The sequence below is a fragment of the Sciurus vulgaris genome (assembly GCF_902686455.1).
Source record: "Sciurus vulgaris genome assembly, chromosome: 7".
NCBI classification, from domain to species: Eukaryota; Metazoa; Chordata; class Mammalia; order Rodentia; family Sciuridae; genus Sciurus; species Sciurus vulgaris.
The window spans coordinates 121,735,008-121,753,014 of record NC_136467.1 but is presented as its reverse complement, the minus strand read 5'-3'; the positions used below and the strand labels follow the sequence as shown (position 1 = coordinate 121,753,014).

General features: G+C 41.4%; 2 protein-coding genes across 2 annotated transcripts in view; both read right to left on the bottom strand.

Annotated features, from left to right (window-relative positions):
• Nucleotides 1-8,166: 8,166 nt before the first annotated feature.
• On the bottom strand, nt 8,167-14,520 carry LOC306666947 (peptidyl-prolyl cis-trans isomerase FKBP5-like; the record flags this gene model as incomplete). The annotated part of the gene is given in 4 exon segments (XM_079149208.1): nt 8,167-9,595; nt 10,322-10,458; nt 10,461-10,560; nt 14,485-14,520. Coding segments are annotated over 4 exon segments (381 nt in total). The 3' UTR covers nt 8,167-9,487.
• LOC306666611 (peptidyl-prolyl cis-trans isomerase FKBP5-like) overlaps nt 14,495-18,007 on the bottom strand; it is a gene marked incomplete at its 5' end in the record, with an annotated part of 51,567 nt that continues 48,054 nt past the window's right edge. The window contains 1 exon segment of the mRNA XM_079148798.1: nt 14,495-14,651. Coding sequence (XP_079004924.1) covers nt 14,627-14,651 — 25 coding nt within the window. The 3' untranslated portion in view covers nt 14,495-14,626.

Genomic DNA, 18,007 nt, shown 5'->3' with positions numbered 1-18,007 from the left:
GAAGTGTAAATTAATCCCATGCCCACAAAGGGAAATGGCAAGCTTGCTCGCACCAGAGCTCCCTCCACCTTTCCCAGTCGTGTGCAGTCTCTGTCTCCATCAACTGAAGAGTTGGCAAGGGCATCAGCTGAAATTGTGTCTGAGTAACGCTTGGCTTGGCGTTGCTTCCTGGGAAGGGGTGATTCATTTCATGACTGAAGTTCCAAGCCCCTTAATATGCCTCCCAAGAAGTTATCTGGCTTGGGAAATCAGAGACAAAAAATGAAGAGAGAACACAAAACTCAGAAAAATGGGAACGTTTTCGTCAGAAGTTTTTGTTCAGACATTGATTCACTGTGGACTGAGTGGTGAGTCTGTTTCTCTTTATATATTTGAATAACAGGAAGTCAGTTTCTCCCTGTCCACCCCCATCCTATACATGTTTAGTAAACATTCAAGGTCCGGTGTGAAGGGATACCAGATGGTCAGCCTGCCAAATCTATTGCATATTTCAGCTTGATTCTGGGCATGCTTTCTGGGATACAATGTAAGCTTAAAAAAAATGCTATTATTACTCAATGACCAAATAAAGATGCACAAAGGACTTGATTGGACATTTCTCCAGAGATGCACAGATGGTTAAAAAGATGCCCAATATTATACTGAACACAGGGAAATAACTTCATCAGAACCATAATGAGGTACCACCTCATACCCATTAGAATGACTACTATAAAAAGCCAAAACAGAAAATAATGAGTATTGGTGAGTGTGTGGGGAACTCAGAAACTTTGAGCCCTGCTGGTGGGAATGGAACTGGTATACCGCTTTGCAAAACAGTATGGCTGTTCCTCAGAAAACTAAAAATAGTCCCAGCGGCTTGGGAGGCTGAGGCAGGAGGATTGAGAGTTCAAAGCCAGCCTCAGCAACAGCTAGGCACTAAGCAACTCAGCGAGGTCGGTCTCTAAATAATACAACACAGGGCTGGGGATGTGGCTCAGTGGTCAAGTGAACCTGAGTTCAATCTCCAATACCAAAGGAAAAAAAAAATTGGATCATGTGATCCTGCAATTCCACTGTGTGTGTATGTCCAAAACACCTGAGAAGGGGGTCTTGAAGAGATACCTGTACATGTCTGTTCACAACAGCTTTTATCACAATAGCCGAAAGGTGGAAGTACCCCAGTGTCCACAGATGAATGGAAAAACAAAATATGATACATACAACAGATTATTCAGCTTTAAAAGGAAATTCTGACACACACGACAGTATGAAATCTCGGGGCATTGTGTTAAGCGAAACAATCCAGTCACAAAATGACAAATACTGTGCGATGCCACTCAACTCCAGGTGTCTGGAGTGGTTAAATTCGTGGAGATGTGGAATGGTGGTTGGCAGCGGCTGGTGGAACGGGGAATAAGGAGTCGTTTAATGAGTCTAGTTTCAGTTTCGCAAGATGAAAGAGCTTTGGAGATTGGTCGCATAACGATGTCAATATTTAATACTGAACTATACATTTTAAAATGATTAACATGAACCTGGTACAATGTGCACACCTGTAGTTCCAGCTATTTGAGAGACTGAGACGGAGGATTGCTTGAACCCAGGCGCTTGAGGCCAGTCTGGACAACATAGTGATTCCTTCCCTCAAAAAAATGAAACAAGGAAGATGGTTAAAAAAATTTTTTTTAACTACAGTTAAAAGTTTAACTCTACTATTATTTTGTAGGTGAGGAAACTGAGGTTCCAAGAGGAAGTGATTTGACTAAAACCATTTATTGTCAACACAGAGTTGGACTTGATCCAGTGCTCATGCCAAACATCAGAGGCCTTTTGGGGTCCTCTGAGGAAGCCCTGGAGGACCTTCTCGGGCCTCGTTTTGGAGATGGCACAAAATCACATCACCACAAAAACGCATAGTGCTGATTTCGGCAAGCCTGCTGTCTGCCATCTTGTACCAACTCAGGTTGTGCCACAGTGACTTGGTTCAGGGACCGACTCCCAGCCTGGAGGTGGCAGTTTGTTTACCTACTACCATGTTCAATGACTGATAGGTGCCAACCTTTGTTACAACCTTATTTCAACTTGCCCTTGTCAACAAGACATGGCTGAGTTCAGAGACAGCTCAGAAACCTAGCATGACTGTGTGTGTCTCCACACTTTGTGTGTGTGTGTTTGTGTGTGACAAAGAGAGAGACAGAGGCAGGGCGAGAAACCCTGACCAGTCCACTCAGCTGTTCTTCACTGCAGGTGAGGCAGTAAATAGGAAGTGACACTTTTCTAAGGGAGGTAGTCTAATTAATACATGAAAAACACTTCCTTGAAACTCAATTCTTCCTAGTGACCATGAAATAAACAGTGGTAGGTGTGATCTGTCTGCTATTGGCTTTGTCATGAAAGAAAACTGGGTGTTTCAGTGGCCCTCCCCTGGCTAGATAACTGAAAATAGACCTGAGGGCTTGGCTCCCTATGCCCCAGACTTCTGCCTGGGTTGCCTTGGAAGAGGCAGCTGTGCCCCAGTTTATTAAGATTTTGCAACTATAAGAAACCACCCAGGCTGGGTCCAGGGCAAGAGCCGGGTAGCTCAGGTAGGGCTGGGAGTATTTCCCATCAGGGCACCTTTTGCAGCCCAGATGCCAGGAGGGGCATATGGAGTGGGAGGGGTAGCAGGGGCTGGCAGGGCATGCTCTGGATGGCCCATCCGGAGTCGGCTGCGGGTGGGTCCCAGCTCCATGAGGACTCCAGGAAGCCTGAATGAGCAGGAAAGCTGGAGAGGCAGAGTTGAGTTTCTTGCTCTGGTCCCTACTTTTGTAGGTGTCAGTAGCAGATGGCAGGTGTTCTGGGGCACAGCCCTCTGTACACCTCATTGTTTACTTTTCTGTGAGCTCAAGCACGAGAGGCCCTTTCCTTAACCTCAGTAAACAGTGCCTAGTTCACAACAGGTAGGCCACAACATGTTTGGGGACTGGCTGGCTGACAATGATACCAGCTTCAGAATGGTCCTAGAAACACTTCTAAAGAAAAACCCTTATACTGATACTGTCCACAGCCCAGCTGTGCTAGGGCAGTGGGATAGGTTGCTGAGACCAAAGAAAACACCCAGAGATTGTGAGCAAAACATGAACTTTATTGAAAAATGCTTACAGGGAAAGTCCAGTGGCGACAGGTTGGACAGATAATGCCTCCACCCCTCATGCTGCCTCTCCTCTCCTGGCAACTGGGTGAGTGACACTTGCCCTCTTCACAAAGTCCTCAGTTCTGCACATTACCACAGGGAGAGGGCTTATAAATTAGACTACAGAAGCAGTGACATTAGGTTTCTTTGTCTCACTGCAGGACAATATCCCAAGGAGCTTGGTGTGCATGCAAAGCAGCTTTCTATAGATAACAATAACTTGCCCTATTTCCCAGCATGCCTGAAAGCCCGTGTCCTTTGTGATAATATTTATCTGGACATTCTGGCCCAGACTTGTTCTCGTTCCCTTAGTTTGGCTAGATTCTTAAAAACAGAGGAGCATTTCAGGGACATGGTGTTTTACTATCTTCCTTTTCTCCAAAGATGACACAACCCTCCATATTTGATCTGCTTAGTCTTATAAACTGTACCAGTTGTGACTGAAAATAGATTTAAGATCCATGTAGCCTGAAGACCATGGACCCGTTTTGCAGTTATGGTACCCCCAAAGTCAGGTTGCTGTGAGTTTATTACTTGGAAGGGAATTTGAGACACAAAATCAGGCTGCAGGGATAACCAGAATATGGTTTTTTTTGGCCTCCACATCTCAAGAAAAGTGATAGTAATGAAGGGCCACTCAGAGACAAGGGGCTACCATATAAGGACAGGAAGCCCTGTCACTGAGATGGTGTGTTGGTGCTGGGCATGGCAAGGAGTGAAGTAATGGATGAGTTCCTGGATACCTCAGGGAGGTGAGTCACATTTTATTAACTACATGTACAGGCTAGTGTTTATTTTTAGGAAGACATTGGTACCTACAGGGGTATACATGTAGGCTTAAATTTTTAGACTGAAAAACAAAAAATCAGGAACCCTCAGGGCGAAAACATGGTTGTGAGCAGATCATTGTGTATAAGGTCATCAAATCAGTTAGCAAGATTAGATTAGTTCCCATATCCCCAAATATTAAACATTGCTTTATTTCCTTTATCCAAAACTTTATTATTTTTTTTAAGACAGGGTCTCATTTTATTGCCCAGGCTGGCCTCAAGCTTGTGATCTTCCTACCTCAGCCTCCCAAGTAGCTGGGTTTACAGGTGTGCACCACGCTTGGCTATGGAAAATAACATGGAGTTATCTTACGAAAACACAGACCTCACGCCAGAAATATTTAATACCTCAAGAAAAGCTTAGGTGTTTCGTACATTTGTAATGCACCAACTTAGTTAAGTTGGAAAGACATGCCCCAGAATTCCTTCCCTGTATAGCTATGGGTCAGGAAGGACCACATGCCCTTGTGTGAGACTCAGAAAATGGAACGATGCAGCAGCCACATTCTTTATATTTGGAAGGTCATTGGAAAGAGGGTTTAAACACCTGGCACATAGGAGACGTCAGTAAGTGGCATTATGAGTAGGTTTGTGGCCACATGGTAGCTCTCCTCATCTATGTTCTTGAGAGCATGCTGGGAGTCCTGGTAGGGGAGTGCTGCTACTACTCAGCTACCCTTGACTGAAGAAGGTTCTTCCTCTATCAAGGAAGGTCATTCTCATTGACCAAGCGCACAGCTTTGGGAGGGATGCACATGGAGCAGCCAGGGAGGAAGGGGACATCTGCTAGCCAGCTAGATGAGCCAAATCAACTCTGGTGATCAATAGGTGACAGATGTTGCAGTCAGATCTCCCTCATATCCCTATGCATGCACTGTTCTTAGCAGCCAGTTCCTACCATACCCTTGTCATCACTGAGGGGCACAGTATGGAGCATTTAAGTTCTTATTACTTGCTACCATGCCTGGCTCCTAAAAAGACTCTTTTTTTGGGGGGTACAAGGGATTGAACTCAGGGATATTGGACCCTGAGCCACATCCCCAGCCCTATTTTGTATTTTATTTAGAGACAGGGTCTCACTGAGATGCTTAGTGCCTTGATTTTGCCGAGGCTGGCTTTGAACTCTTGATCCTCCTGCCTCAGCCTCCTGAGCCTCCGGGATCAGAGATGTGGGCCACTGTGCCTGGCCTAAGACCCTTACTCCCACGGAAATCTTATACTACTTCCCCTTGAGTTGATGTTAAAAAAGTGAGGTCCCTCCAAGTATAAACATTTAACTGCCTGTCAAAAATGCAGCGAGCAGAGGAAAACTTTGTCTTTTCTTGCTCCTCCCAGGTTCCAATGTGGTGAGGATCAAAGGGCCTGGAGCAAAGGGTTTGAATGCAAGTGCCCACACACCCGCATTCCTTAATTCAACCCAGATCATGCTCTAAGCAGCAGGAAAGATCTCTCTCCTACCACACTGCTGAGCTTCTCACACTGGCCTTACTCCAAAGTAGAATGGGGCTTGTGGCTCTGCTTCACTCCATGTCCACCAAATGCCTGTGAATTCTGAAGGTACCATAAATGAATAAACCAGAACCATATAAAGGTGGCAGGTGACCTGTGGGCTGCCTGCATCACTACTTAGGGTTCTAGTTCAACTTCCTTTTTCTTGGGTAGTAGTGGGATTGAACCCAGGGGGCTTAAGCTCTGAGCTACATGCCTAGCCCTTTTTATTTTGAAATAGGTCATAAGTTACTGTAATGATTAATTTGAATTGTCAACTTGATTGGATTAAGAGACACTGATGATTAAGAGATTTCTGGGTGTGTCCATGGGGTGTGTCGAGGAATGATTGGGATGTGGGTTAGTGAACGGAAGTGGAGACCCTCTCTAAGCGTGGGCAGCACCACCCAATAGGATGGAATAAAAGTTGGAAGAACAAGGAAGCAGATGCAGATGTAGCTCAGCTCTTCTTGAATGGGTTCTTGATTGCTGCTTCGATCATCTGAGGATAAATTGGACTCTTGCTTCTTCACTCTTCCAAAGCAGGCTCTACCAGTGATTCTCCAGGGAGTTTCCAGAAGCCCTGGTCTCGGACTAGGCTAGCACCGTCTTTCTTGTTCTGGGGTTTCTGCATCTTGGGCTGTTCAGCTGCTGGTTCTTCCAGCTCTCCAGCCACAGGCAGCCATTGTGGACTATCCAGCTTCTGGTCGTGTAAGCCAATCTAGTAAGTCCCCTTTTATAATCATACTTCCTGTTGATTCTGTTCCTCTAGAGAACCCTAATAGTTACCTACAGCCTCACTAAATTGCTGAGGTTGGCTTTGGACTTGCAATTTTCCTGCTTCAGCCACCTGAGCTGAGCCACTAGGATTACAGGTGTGCACCACTGAGACCGGCTCTTTCTTCCACTTCCCACAGAAGTTATGTTGGACATGAAGGAGAGAAATCATGAAGGGAAGCTCTGAGGGCCTCCTGAACCTTTTCAAGTCATTAGAAAATGTCTGTCTGGGTACACTTTCATCAGTCATTGCTATTCAGATACCCAAGTAGCCAGTTGATGGAAAAATACACAGGTAGTTTGGGGGATTCTGAGTTTCAGAATATTGATTAATAGTTCAATTTTGAAGCATTTTGTCACCAGTGTTGGTGAGTCTCAGAGAATACAAAGGTTCTACATAATGCCCCACCCTAAAAGGGAGTCAAGCGCTGCTAAGATCGAAGAACTTGGTCAAAGCCTCTCACTTTACTCCTCGTGCTTTGGAGGGTGTGCAGGCTGCCTCTGATAACAGGTTAGGAATCACAGCCCGAAAGCTTGCTCTGGCTCATCTTCAAGATCCCTAGTAGGACTGTTATTTGCACAGGGAAAAAACCATGCAAATAAGGGAATTATTTCATTATCAAATATTTGACAGCAAACATGGAGGAGTACAATTCAAATCTGGAGATAAGGCTAAGGATTCAAGAGTAAAGGGAATAAGGGGTGCCTGGAGCCGTGCTGGCCTTTAAGTTCCACCAGAGAAAATGGACACTGCTACCCAGCACTGCACCACCTTCTGAGAGCATGCCATCACCTCCTCAGCCTTCAGAGGAAGTAAAGACGAGCGCCCGATGCGACAGCTCAGCAGGATCACCCAGAAATGCTTACTTGTGTTTCATATATTTATCAAAGGTCACAATTAAACTTCATTTTCCAAACTGAACCTATCGTAAAATCAGTTAAAAGGTGGAATATCCAATAGTTAATGAAAAAAAAAAAAAAAAACCTGTTAATTTTTACAGTATTGGGTTCAGTTTAACAAAGATGCATCATTCCACTGCCTCTCAGCCCAATGTTGGTTTCAGGTGGAGAGGACACAGCAATATTGTCTCTTGTCAATTTTCTGAAGTCTCAGTTCTTCAAGTTGGCCCCCACCAGAGTTTCCAAAGCTTTCCCTGAAGACTAAGCAAAACTAAGAACAATGAAAAACATTTTTAAAAATTTATTTAAGGAAACAAAGTACATCTAAGTGATTTTTTTTTAAAACCAATTTTAAAAATTCATCATATGCTGCCTCACCAATCCAGATCAGTCTAAAAGGTGGTTCCAAGACATCTTCTGATTTCTACATTTTAAGGTTACTAAGTTTGATAGAGAATATGTGAAGTTTCACATACCCTGTGGCTTGGAACTACTTGCACACTGGCCAGTTCCCCTGCTGGCCCACAGCACAATAGGGACATAGCTGGTTGGGGTCATCTGAGTTTTGGGGTAGTTTTCTTGTTTGTTACCTGCAAAAAGCTAGACTCAAAAATTCAGTCTTGGCCTCACTAATTTCATGCTCTAGTCAACAGAGCTACAAATACTAAACAGTTAAGCAAATATGCAAAATCAGCTTTGCTTTTCATATTTCCTATGTGAGACTGGGCTTTTAAAAGAAATATTACATGAAAAAAGACAAAAGGCATAAATGAGGAATTAGAGGGGTAAAAGCAAATGACCTGATTATTAGGTCTGAAGGTGTTAACCTAATAATGAAAATGTTAAAACCAGAGTAAAAATAATAACTAATTCAAAATGTAACTAACAGCCAGTGTTCTTTAGGATTTAAGAAAGTGGGATGGTCTAGGTTTAGACAAATGCTTCTTCAAGTTGCCAAATGCATTCTCATGAGTGTTTCTTCATTATTTACCATAAGAACTAAAATCCTACTATATATGTCTTAAGACTTGCTCTAATTCAATGCCCAAGTACTGGAGATTCAGGCTAGATGTACCTATTGGCGGGAAGCTGTTCTTAACTCTTACAGCTCACACCAGAATGAAGCAGCTACCAGTGCAGCCTTGTGAACCTGCAGGTGAAAACCCTTAATGTAGAACAGCAACTACTTACTTTTTCAGCCCCACAAATTCTGTTTTTAAGAATTAAGGTACTAAGTAGTAAAAAGTCAACTTTTTTTTTTTTTCCCATGATAGAGGAGTGTAAAGTTCCATAAGCCAGTATACATATGTTTATGAGCAATTAAAAAAAAAGACAAAAAAAGCTGCACTATACTGAATGGATATGTAAATAAATCCACTCCAGGTCAAGCTATTACAAGTCTTAAATTCTTAATGACAAGGCTTTGAAAGGGAACAAGAAGCTGACTGATAGCAATGCTGCAGGAAGTACTGTGTACTAACATTATTAATTAACATTTCCTTAAAGGAATAGGGGAGGGGGAAAAAAAGCACAATTTTGATGGCTCTTTTCACATTTCAGCATCTCAAAACTTCATCCAAATCAGGGAAGGTGAATCCAGAAGCTTCTGTCTGCTCATTATCATTGCTGAAGGGTGTTCTCGGAATGAATGACAGAATTACTCCCCCAGGGGCAGGCTGGGTGTGGCAGAGAGCCACTCTCCCCAAGAAGGGAGAAGGGAGCTTGGGAAGCAGCAAGTCAGCAAGCAAATGGCCTCTGAGGGTCTGGCTTTCAGGTCTGCGATGCTGCTGTGGAACTGAAGGGGCTCCATACCTCTTGCCTTTGGGTTCTGTTGGTTAAAAATGCGGTAGGTTGCATTCACAGCACATCAGTCATTTAAAAAACAAAACCACCTCACTCTCCTTCCCTCGCCCTACCCACCTGTAAGAAAGGAGAAATTGATTAAGCATATTTTTTTAAAAAAGGTTTCTGCAGTGCTGTTAAAGTTCAAATGTAAAATCTAACAGCCCCAAATTGTTAGGATTATCTCCAGGAACGCTGTGATGGATATGAAGGTTGATAAATGGAACGAGCTGGACTCAGCTGTTGGCTCAATCTCTCGGTAACAACAGCCTCTCTGTTCTGTTCTACCTGGAGTGGTCCACGCCACCCCCTCAATGAACCCACTGGGCAGCAGCAGGGTGGTTGTTTTGGGGAAGCTACTGGTTTTGCCATTGCTTCCAGAATCACATAGACTATAACAAACTTTACACTAAACACTGTTTAGTCCTGAGTTGGGTAAAAGCCCAATGAGGAGGGGCTGAGTTCATTAGGACTCTCTTCCCTCCTTGGCGTGGCGTCATACGTGGCCTCCGGGTTTCTCTTCTTCCATTGCTTGACTTTCTGTTCCTTTTTCATTGGTGAGCCCCTCTAAAGTCTTCTTGTTCATTGCTTTACTGGCCTCTTCCTAAGGAAGAAGAAATCATGAGGGTTGGAGAATAAAGAAATGAAATAAATTTCTGGCTCCTCTGAGTGCTTATCAGGTCCAAAGTGAGAGTGTATTATAATGACTTTATCTAGCTTGCCCAGTACAGTAGTCAGGGCTCTGCTACAACAGTTGGAGTGGAGCTTTCCCCTTTCAGTGAGTAGGCTTGCTGCAGGTGGCAGCTATTGATAATTTAGTGCATGTGGTGGGGGGTGGGGAGTGGAAGAGGGAACTTGGGACCAGAGAATGACTATGGAGCAGGGGAGGCTGAACCCTCTCCCAAGAGATCTTTCCTATCACATTTGCAGGTTAACCGTCAAGGTAAGGATGTAATGGTGGGGTTACTATAATACCCATTTCCTGTGAACACTGGAAGTCTCAACAAAGAAGTGTTACTTGGGGGAAGCAACCTGATGGGTTTTTAGTATGTTTCAGGGAATTTATTTCCTTATATCTTGCATGGATATGCCAATGCCTCACAATTGATGGATGCCTTTGGTGAGTGGAATAGTCCTCCTCACCTCTGGATACAAACCAGCCTCAGATCAGATTGGAAGTATGGTGTATGAAATCCCAGGCACCCCTGATCTTGTGCTTCTCTGGTTGTCTACCTGAACTTGTCCCTTACGCTTAAGCTTCTTAGAAGAAAATCCAAAGAGGCAAGGTCAGTTCTTGATCTACTTGAAGGCAAGTGGGTTCTGCACACACCTTTGCATCCTGCTCTGCGAACTTCTTGAACATGTTGGCATATATCCTACGGTCCCGCTCGTTGTGCTCCTTCGCCTTTTTCTGGCACATGGAGATCTGCAGCCTGGCAGCCTTATTCTGGGGATTTACTTCCAACACTTCTCAAAGTCACCCTTCGCTGACTCAAACTCGTTCATGAGCAGCTGGGCTTCACCCCTCCTGTACAAGCCTTTCTCATTGGCACTGTCCAGTCCAAGGGCCTAGGAACAGATGGTCTATATTTTAGAAAGGACGAATGTAACCCGTCTTACTGGTGGGATTTTAAGAAGAAGAAATTTAAAAAATAGCTTACTAAAGTCCTCTGGCCAAGGGAGATATAAAAGGTGAACTGAAAAAATGGAGCTCAAGACAATTAAAGACTGATCAAATTAACATACTACTCAAATTAATTTCTGTATTTAATGTAATTTCTAGAATGATCCCAAGGATATTTGAGAGGAGGCACTGGAGAAGTGAATTTTAAAGTTCATGAGAACAATGAATATTCAAGAATTGCTGAAAAACTTTTGGGAAAAAAAGAAAATGAAAGGGATTTATCTGACTAGCAGAAAGGATATACTATAAAATTACTGAAATTAAAAGTTTGGTTACTTACTAGTACATGGATAAAAGCATTCAAAAACAGATTCATTAAAAAAAAATGATATAAATCAGGGGCTGGGGTTGTGGCTCAGTGGTAGAGCACTTGCCTAGCACGTGTGAGGCACTGGGTTCAATTCTCAGCACCACATATAAATAAATGAATAAAATAAAGGTCTATCAACATCTAAACAATATTTTTAAAATGATATAAATCAATGGGGAAAGTATTAACTCCATAATAAAGTGGGGGGTGGGACAGTGGCCACCCACACAGAAAATAATTAAATTCTTACCTAACATCATAAACACAAAAACTGATCCCAGAACAATTACATTTACATACAAAAACCCACATAAAAATGAGTTATTTTTATAATGTTAAGGTGGGGAAGACTTTCTTACTAGGAAGGAAATGACAGATTCAACTGCGTAAGTATTACAACTTCATAAAGAGAATCAACAAAATTATAAGACAAGTGAGAACAAATGGTTAATAGTGATACCATTCAATTGCTTTAATCAAGATTGCTTCAGAAAATCTAGTCAGGGCTGGGGAGATAGCTCAGTTGGTAGAGTGCCTTCCTTGGAAGCACAAGGCCCTGGGTTCGATCCCCAGCACCGCAAAAAAAAAAAAAAAAAAAAAAAAAAAATCTAGTCAAAAGACATGAATGGGCAATTCACAGAGAAATACAAATGGCTAATAAAGATGTGAAATTTCATTAGTAAACAAGAAAAACGAAAGTAAAACTTTTGTTGCCGCTAATATCAACAAAAAATACTAATTATATTCAACGATAATGTATATTAAAATTTTAAATGTTCATGTCTTTTGGACTTAGCAATTCCACTTCTAGTAGTTTATCCTAGGGAAACATTTCCAAAAGCGCGTAAAGAGAAGTCGTACAATTTATAATATCAAAAACCTGGAAATCTTCCAAAGGGGATTGGTTAAATAAACTATGATGGATACATACAACAGATCTTAAAAAGATCCATTATTGATCTTAAAAATAAGGGAGAGCTCTATGATGGACTAACTAAAGATGGAAAGATGTTTTTGTTTCATAAAACTATATCTAAATCCAGAGAATATCATGATAAGTGAAATAAGCCAATCCCCCAAAAAAACCAAAGGCAAAATCTCTCTGATATGCAGATGCTAAACTCACAACAATGGGGGTGGGGGGTAGGAAAGAATGGAAGTACTCTGGATTAGACAAAGGGGAATGAAGGGAAGGGAGGGGCAATGGGAATAGGAAAGAGAGTAGAATGAATCAGGAATTACTATCCTAGGTGCATATATGATTACATGACCAAGTTAATTAATTCTACATCATATACAATCAGAAGAATGAGAAGCTATACTCCATATATGCGTAATATGTCAAAATACATTCTCCTGTCATGTATAACTAATAAGAACAAAAAAAGTTATATGCTACACAATCTAAATTCCTTCTGGAATATAACTCTATGAGAACAGAAAAAAAGAATACTATATCTCAATCTATGCATTTTCACTTAAAAAAACAATTCACATATATGTTATATACTACATAGGGAATAAAAGGAAAGAATATGTATAAAATGAATAACTGATCTTGGGAATGGACCTTCTTGTATGTTTCTGTAATATATAAATTCTGAATAACTATATTACTTTATAATAAAAAACAAGCACAAAGTTTAAAAGGTGTAATTAACAATATCCCTTTCTCAGGCAAAAATTTAGTATATAATATGATAGGAAACATTGATCATCCACAAAACTAAAAAAATATTATAGGGGCTGGGGAGATAGCTCAGTTGGTAGAGTGCTTGCCTTGTAAGCACAAGGCCCTGAGTTCTATCCCCAGCACCGAAAAAAAAAAAAAAAATTACAATGAATATACAAAATATTTTCCTTTTATTTTTCTCATCACTTTATCTATCTTTAAGATGCATCCAGTTATTAGCTCCTACCCACAATGTAATATACACTGTTTGCTCTGAAACTATGTGCCTGAGATGAGTCAGCATTGCAGCTGGGCACAGTGGCACACGCCTGTAATACCAGCAACTTGGGAGGCTGAGGAAGGAGGATCGTGAGTTCAAAGCCAGCCTCAGTAACTTAGTGAGGCCCTAAGCAACTTAATAAGACCCTGCCTCAAAATAAAATAAAAAGGGCTGGGAATGTGGCTCAATGGGGGAAAAAAAAGAGTCAGCATTGCCTGGTACATAAAAATATCAGAATGGCACATTTGGCAAACCTCATGTAAGCACTCAAAGACTGGAAATAGTTACAGAACTGTAAAAACGGATGCTCTGGATCTTCCAAATTATTGGTGTGTATTCAATATGATTATAATAAAAAGTATCTACATATATTTTTATATGAGCAGTTGTAGTCTGTTATACCAAAGTCTTGAAAAACTCAAGTTAAATTCCCTCTTTTAAAAATAAATCGAGTGGGGTGGGTAATAGGGGTGGCAGAGCACCTGCCTAGCATGCACGAGGCCCTGGGAAGAGGCCCCAGCACCTGGAGTGGGGTAGGAGGGTGAACTTGAGGAGTTACATCTATTCTGATACCAAATATTATAGCTATTTAATTTTATCAAAACTTTTATTTTTTTTATTTTTTATTTTTTTTTTATTGTAACAAATGGGATACATGTTGTTTCTCTGTTTGTACATGGCGTAATCATAAATTTACATAGAGTAATGTTGTTTGATTCATTCTGTTATTTTTTCCCTTCCCCCCATCCCTCCCACCCCTCTTTACCCTCTATACAGTAGTTCCTTCCTCCATACTTGCCCCCCTCCCTAACTCTAACTCTAACCCTAACACTAACCCTTCCCCCCCCCCCATTATGTGTCATCCTCCACTTATTAGCGATATCATTCGTCCTTTGGCTTTTTGAGATTGGCTTATCTCACTTAGCATGATATTCTCCAATTTCATCCATTTGCCTGCAAATGCCATAATTTTATCATTCTTTATGGCTGAGTAATATTCCATTGTATATATATACCACAGTTTCTTTATCTACTCATCAACTGAAGGGCATCTAAGTTGGTTCCACAGTCCTGGCTATTGTGAATTGAGCAGCTATGAACATTGATGTGGCTGTATCTCTGTAGTATGCTGATTTTAAGTCCTTTGGGTATAGGCCAAGGAGTGGGATAGCTGGGTCAAATGGAGGGTCCATTCCAAGTTTTCTAAGGAATCTCCACACTGCTTTCCAGAGTGGCTGCACTAATTTGCAGCCCCACCAGCAATGTATGAGTGTACCTTTCTCCCACATCCTCGCCAAACACCTGCAAACTTTTATTTATAAGGTATTTTGATAATTACTCTAGTCAGAAAAGTCTGATTATAACTGAAATCTTTTTGAATTCTCCAATTCATATTGGGAAACAATTCCCAAACATGCAAATAATTAAAACAAAGCAAAATGAAAAAAGAACAAACGAAAATCACATATGGACATGAAGAAAAAAAGACCTGGACTATCTAAAGTTCATCTCACAGAGACAACTTTACCTTGTCACCAGCATTCCACAGCTTTGGCGTATTCTCGAAGTTTCAGGTAGCACATGGCCAGGTTCAGAAAGGCAGCGAGCAGAAACGACTCAGAAGCTTTTGATCCTTTTCTGATAGACCATATTCCATCTCTAACCAGGATACTATTTTCCCATACTGAATCACTGCTTGCATGTACTTGCCTCCCTAGGAGAAACAGCTAGTAATTACTTGTTGTATTTCACTCTGGAGGGGATACAAAGGAGGTGTGAGCACAGTCCAGCCTCAGAGAGCCAAACCCTCCCAGCAGAACCACTCACACCTGAACCCTGGTCTAGATCCTTCCTTCTGTTCTTAGGCACCTTTCCACTCCTGGGAAGTCTCAGCGACCTTCAAGGGGGCCTGGATAGTGCACTAGCACTATACAGTGGTGTTTCCTGGTATTCTATCCATCCTGTCAGTAGATGGCACCCAGGCTTCTGGGTTATATTCTTTAGTGATAATATTCATAAGCCTCTCAAAGGATCATGAGAAGTTTAGTTTACTGAAAGAGAAATTACTTTTCTCTTTTTTCCAGACATTCTGCAGTGCATAGTAAACACTGCAATCTGGTAAGTACTGATCCCAAACACAGCAAACCTGGGCTATCTAAACCAGACACTGATGCAACTACTCAGTGCTGTCATCTGTAGTGCCACCATATATGTAAATGGATGGTCGTGTCCTGGTAAAATTTTACTTACAAACACAGGAAATGGGTCAGAGCTGGCCCCATAGGCTCTAGTTGTTGTTGATCTATAGGCAATGGGAATATAGGCTAGCAACATCCAGTATAAGTAACGACTATAAAACAACACAGGTGTCAGTCAACTACGTGAGAAAAATCTACTCATTTTTGCTCTTACCTGATGAGAATTCTACCAATTGTAAATAATCAAATGAGTGGAAAAAATACATATGTATATGCTTTATACAAGAAACTTGGTGTATGAGACAGTGTGCTTACTGTCACTGTAAGACAAATGAAATGGAATGCTAGCTGGTAATACACAAACAAAACAGCAATATAGGTAAGGGCTGTCCTTTGCAGGGGGTGATTATAAGCTTGAGAATGGATGACACATCCTACCAGATGGCAGAAGAGCAACCAGACTCATTAAGACATTAAATCCAAAGAACAGTGTGACAACTGTCACCAGAATTCACCACACTCAAAGCAGCAAGTATGCTTCACTGCAGAGTACTCCAACCCTCAACCAAAGTCGATGAAGAGAAAAAGGACAAAGCAGGTTGAAGAGAATGTTCTTGTCAAAAAGGACTTTGTGGGTGGCACAAGAAAGGAGCCCACCTTGGAAAGGAAGCCCTGATGTTGATTTTCTGGTGAGGATGATGAAGTAGACCAGTTTCATGCGAGGGGCCTGGGTCTGAATGAGGACTGCTATGTACCGCAAACATTTCCATTAGTCACTTTAGGAGAGGGAAATCTCACAGCTCATCAGTTTTGCTGTAAGACAGTGCAAAAGGTGCTGAGGTACTAAGCAGGAGAAGGACACTAAAATCAGTCATTCTCTCTGTTGTTATTTATATGAATAAAATATTTATATGAAACCAAGTTTTTTCATCTTAAGTGCTGAATTCTTGAGATTACACTTGATATGGACTAAATTGTGTTTCCCATTCCAACTTCAGTGTGCTGGTGTTTGGAGATAGGGCCTTTGGGAATTAGGCTTGAAGAGGTCTTGAGGGTGGGGCCCCTGTACGACAGGATTAGTGCCCTTGGAAGAAGAGACACAGTTCACGTCCTTTTTCTTCCCACCTGCACACGGGTGAGGGAAAGGCTATTTGAAGACACAGCAAGTAGGAGTTCATTAGCAATCCAAGAGAGGGCCCTCACCTCTGACCTGGTGGCTGATCTTGAGCTCCAGTCTCCACAACTGGGTGAATTATTGTTGTTTAGTCATCCAGTCTATGGCACTTTGTTATGGCAGTGAAGCTAACACAATATTTATCTTTTGTCATAGCCTTAGGCATCCTACTTTTTTGAGCACTACAAAAATAATAATATGAACCAGAATAAAGCCCTCACCTGTTTCAGTGATTGGCTTTTTTCTTTTTTTCCCCCCGGTATAGTCTTTCATCTTGCTGGGTTGTGAGCTCTTTGAGGACAGGCAGCATGTGTCCTATCCTTTTTGGAATATCCAGAGCTTAGCACAAAAAAACCTTTCATAAAGGTTTGCTGAGTAAAACATTAAAGTCAAAGGAATATAATTGTAAAAACTTTTTCTATCATTGGGAGCAAAAATGGAGGTGTGAGTAGGAAAGAAAGGTGACATTTCATCTAGATTAGTAAGGTCAGGCATTTCCCTGACTTGCTTTTTAATTCCTCCTTCATCTTTACTATACCTATTAACTTTTCTGATTATCTCTCAATATGTTATTATAGGAAAGAAAAGAGGAACCAGGAAGACAAAGACATAAATCTTATCATTTCAGTAGGTTTTTGAATAATCAGAATGGTAGCAAGTAATGGTTTCTATAAAAACAAATAATACTTTTTTCTTCTTCTTTTATTGTTTTTTATACTTATTCTTTTTAGTCAAATAATAGACTTTTTAATAGTTCCTTACATTTAGAGCATTTAAAAACTTTGGAAACCTCTTTTGTTTATATCATAATTTTAATTAGACTTCAACTTCTAATAAGCCAGTCTTTGTTTCACAGAATTCCTCCTCTTTAGGTACTATAACGTGGTTCTTCACTGGGGGTGGTTTTGCTCCCTCCTTACATCTTCTGATATCTGAGATATATTAGTTGTCACACTTCAGGGTTGGGGGATGCCATTGGCATGAGTGAGCAGAGGTCAGAGATATTGTTCAACATTCTAGAATGTACAGGGCAACCCCACTACAAGGAAAGATTTTGGGGCTGGAATTATCCAACCTCAAATATCAACAGTGCTGAGGTTTAAAATTCTTCATTAAGAGTGAAGGAGAAAAAAAGACAAGGTGGACTCTTCTTTTCAAACCCCCAAATCCTAGACTTACAGATGATTTGTGTCTATGGCATTACTTCTTGACTCAGTAAGGGTGGTCAAAACCTAGTAGAGACTGTTTTGCCTGAAAATGGTTCCCTGGCTGAATAATGATCCTTTACTAGTTTGCTTTAAAAATGCTTTCCTCCCAAGGCTCACAAGAGGGCGCAAGAACCCCATATCCCTGCAGTGTCCTCAAACCTCTCACTCTGCCACCAAGTTAGAAAAATACTAAGCAGGTAAGACCCTTAATGCTTTATTGTTCTGTAGATACAGTCAGCTATGAGAACAAAAATCAAGTTTGTTAACTGGCTTGCATAATGTCTTATCATGTTATCTGTGCTTACTAATATTTCAGAGCCAAATGAAGAGTCCTCCCTCACTTTTCTTTTCATTAGTATTCACAGGTTGAATGAGATTCTGTAATCTAAACAGCACAATCATTCCCATTTAAAAGCTAGAAACTGTTCAACCCTACTAAGGGGAGAGACTTACCCTCTTGGCTGTAAACCAAACTGACAGGTCAATGGAA